This window comes from Alligator sinensis, unplaced genomic scaffold (genome assembly GCF_000455745.1).
Source record: "Alligator sinensis unplaced genomic scaffold, ASM45574v1 scaffold395_1, whole genome shotgun sequence".
Classification (NCBI taxonomy): Eukaryota; Metazoa; Chordata; order Crocodylia; family Alligatoridae; genus Alligator; species Alligator sinensis.
Window position 1 is genome coordinate 151411 of NW_005842232.1, and position 3622 is coordinate 155032.

Consider the following 3622-nt stretch of genomic DNA (forward strand, 5'->3'; position numbering starts at 1 on the left):
AATATCGGCTTGCAGGGACGTGTAGCTTTCCTTAACATAGAGAGCTACCCCCCCGCCCCTTTTCTCTACACGATCCCTCCTGCAGTCGTATTTGCATCACCATAACAACAACTTTTACTGCAGCACAAATGCCGAGAAAATAGATGTCCTGACCCTTTGTCATGCCACATTGGCAGCATGACTAAAACTACTGGTCAATTGTACCACTTCATTATGGCCATCTCCTTGGTCTATGGTGGTAGCATGTGGGAAGCCCAGAGCTATCTGCACTCTCCTAGCACCCTGGGAAGGAGTCCAGGACTTGAGGGGCCTGATCCAAGGAAAATTGGGTTGGATTGGTTCCCTCAAGCCCCTGGAGCACCTGCCTTGCTTTTCTCACCTAGAGAAATGCATCCCAGGGCACATCTCTGCAAATGGAGTACTGCCAGCATGGGACCTAGTGAATCCTGGGCACCCTGTGTCTCCATGCTGGGATCAGAAGTGACCCATGCCTCATGTGGAGGCATGGGTCAGCATTAATCCTGCCAGGGACTGGGGTACGAATTGGGTAATCCCCAGCATCCCATGCCTCCATGTGAAGCTGATGATCTTTGTTGGGTGACACACAGGTCCCACCAAAGTTGATCTGCTTCAGCTTGGCAATATGTTTCTACCCTAGGAGTTTAACATGATGTAAGTATTACTGAGTGACATTCAGTGTTTTGTGTGATGCAGGAGGTCAGCTACATGGTCACAATGGCCTGGGTTCCCTCTGGATTTCTCCTTCAGGAATTAATGCAGCTGGGAACAGAGCAAATATAGGCCTGGACCCTCACAAGACTTACACACCTCTGTAACTTTGCCCACTGTGAGCTGTCCCACTAGCTGCAGTTGGCATTTTGATTGGGTTATTCCTCGGGCAATGGCCACCTACAATAGGAAAAGAAAAAAAAGGATTGACACAAATGTATGTTGTTTTTCAGGTGTACAAGAAAAACTGCATATTTTCAAGGAGGCCTATACATGAAGGAGCAATCTTTAGAGTTGAAGGAAACTATGACATGATCTCATATTCAAGTGAATGCACATTTATTCCTGAAGGTAACTTTCCAGTGTTTGAGACAGGTTTTCTCTGTCTACAACACTGTTAAAATCAAACCCCTGAAAACACATTTCTTTATAGAAGTTATAATTTACTTCAGTTTCTTATTAAAAATCCTTTTGAAAATGTGCTACAATGGCTCTCTTGTGTAACAAATCTGGGGCTGAATTCTGCACAAGACATTAGGCTAGCAGAATGGTCCCTCTTTATTGAATCTAAAGATTCTCTGGACCTAGAAAGGAGCTTCCAGGATTGCAATGTTCTGTGTGATATTGCTGCTTTTGTCTTTTAGTCTCCCTGGAAAGTATCCATTCCCCCCCCACAAATAACCCCCCTTAAACTGAAACTAAATGTCCCTCATTTAGCTGCTGCAGGTGCCTAAGTCCAAAGGTTTTATAGTTTTCACCCACAAGGTTCCCCAGACACTAGAAGTTTTCCTTTTGGATGTGGAAGAGGTGCATCAACTGTGACAGAGTTGAACACACTGGCATCCAACTACTCCTGCTGGGGTCCAGTAATGAGTCATTCCTTTATCTTGCCTGAAAGGTTTGAACTAATAAGCCTTCCCAGGGCAAACATGTCTGACTAAGGTCCTTGGAAAAATGCAGTGGCAGCCACCAGTTTCCTTGAGAACCTTGCTGTCTTTTTCAATAGCCTTCTAGTCACAGCATTCACTCTAGAAGTAGAAAACCCAGGCTCCATTCCTTCCATAGGGATTCAAACCCACATCTCCCATGTAAACTAACTGGCTACCCTCCATTTCCCCTGTTGAACCTGGGTTGCCAGGCATAAATTTAATATGATTCTTTGATCCAGAAAGAGGAAACTAGAGTGAGCCTCTCTAAACTAGATACATACTCTAACGAATCACTAGGGGTGTCTACAGACATTCAGGATGGTTAGGGGGAAGTTAGATCTGGTTAAAAATGGCTACCCTATCTAAGGGCAATCAGGGTGGGAAAGACTGAGGGTTAACAGGGGGGAGGTTTAGGGGAGGGAATCAAGGGGGCAGGCAGGTTGCATGGGAGGTCATGGGGTTCAGGGAGGCAGGTGGGGTTCCTGCAGGGGGAGTAGGGTCTGCAGGAGGGATTGGGAAGCAAGTGGGATCAGCAGGGCGGGGTTGGTGGGGTCTGGAGGTGGTGGGGACGGTTCATGGGTTTAGGGGGCTTGCAGACTCTTCAGGAGCTTGAGGAGATGGGGGAAGGGGGGGAAGCCGTCCCTACCCCTGGGACCGGGGGCTATTTTTGGTCCTCTAATTTCCCACACTCCCAGATGAACAACCACTCCAGTGAACGACCCCTCCTCACCAGCTTCCCATCCCTTCTGGCCCTCCCCCTCATCCTGGCTTATTTCCTTGGCTCCTAGCACTGGCAAATGCCAGTAAAATGAGCACTAGGAGGGCAGCTTGTGGGATGGAGGGTTGGGCTCAGGAGGAGGCCTGGCTGGTCTGCATGGGGGTGGTTTCCATCTGGGGGTACAGAGAAAGGCCAAGGGGCTCAAAGTAGCCCAGCACGGGGGGGAGGGAGAAGGAAAAGTGCAGCCACAGGGCTGACGTCAGCAGCTGGGCTTTCTTAGCCCTGGGGCTGTGCTGGGAACTGTACAAGAGTTCAGGACACTTAGATCAGTCTAAAAATAGATGGCCTGATCCAAGTTGAGCGTACCTTGGAGGTAGGGTTAACTTAGATCAGGTCGGCCATTTTTAGACTGATCTAAGTGTCCTGAATCTCTACAGTTAGTACTTAGATCGACTCAATGAGGCATCTAAGTTGTAGGTCTGTACCTGGCTGAACTAAATTAGATTGGGTGGCCATTTTTAACGTGATCTAACCCAGGAGCAGGCAAAGATTTCAGGCTGAGGGCTGCTTACTGAGTTTTGGCAAGTCATCGAGGGCCGCATGACAGGCAGCCAGGGGCAGATAAGTATTAATTTTCTAAACTTTTTAGGGGCCCCATGGGCCAGATAGAATGACCTGGTGGGTCGCATTTTGCCCACCCCAATCTAACCTCTCTTTAATATCTATATGCACCCTAGGAGTAAGGAATTCTGGGTTTGAATCCCCTTAGGCAGAGGAGAAAAAATGGTCACCCTTTAAGGGGTTTGACCCAGGTTCAATGTTCTACCCCCTGAGTTGTTGGGTAAAAGGAAGGCACAAATTCTGACTTTCTATCAGATGGGAAAACTGCTCCTCTTACTGAGTGCTTGAAGGAAAAGCTGTGTGGACATCTACCTTCCAAAGAGTATTGCTGGCTGTGAATCCAGAATAGAGGGAGGTGACCAAGTGCCGCAAGATGTGAGGAATTGCAGAAAAATCCTTATTCTTCAGGTGGTTCTTCCCTCACTGTTCTGGTTTTGATGGACCCATTCTAGAGTTCCACTATCTCCATGGATTCATCAGGGATTTGGATTTTACTTAAGGGTTCAGGTGCCTAAAAATTAAGCAGCAGCATGGGGTTCTGGCAGAGGGGGCTGGAGGGAATGGCAGGGATGGAGTGGAATGGCAGAGTGCCACCATAACTGCGAGGATGTTGGGGATGGAGCAG

The 3622-nt window shown here is 48.1% G+C and overlaps 1 protein-coding gene across 3 annotated transcripts in view; it reads left to right on the top strand.

Annotated features, from left to right (window-relative positions):
* LOC102384353 (granulocyte-macrophage colony-stimulating factor receptor subunit alpha-like) overlaps positions 1–3622 on the top strand; it is a 45520-nt gene that overhangs the window by 17000 nt on the left and 24898 nt on the right. For all 3 annotated transcript variants that reach the window (XM_006027300.3, XM_006027301.3, XM_006027302.3), the window contains one exon: positions 963–1080. In XM_006027300.3, the coding sequence (XP_006027362.1) occupies positions 963–1080 (118 nt within the window). The remainder of the gene's footprint in view (positions 1–962; positions 1081–3622) is intronic.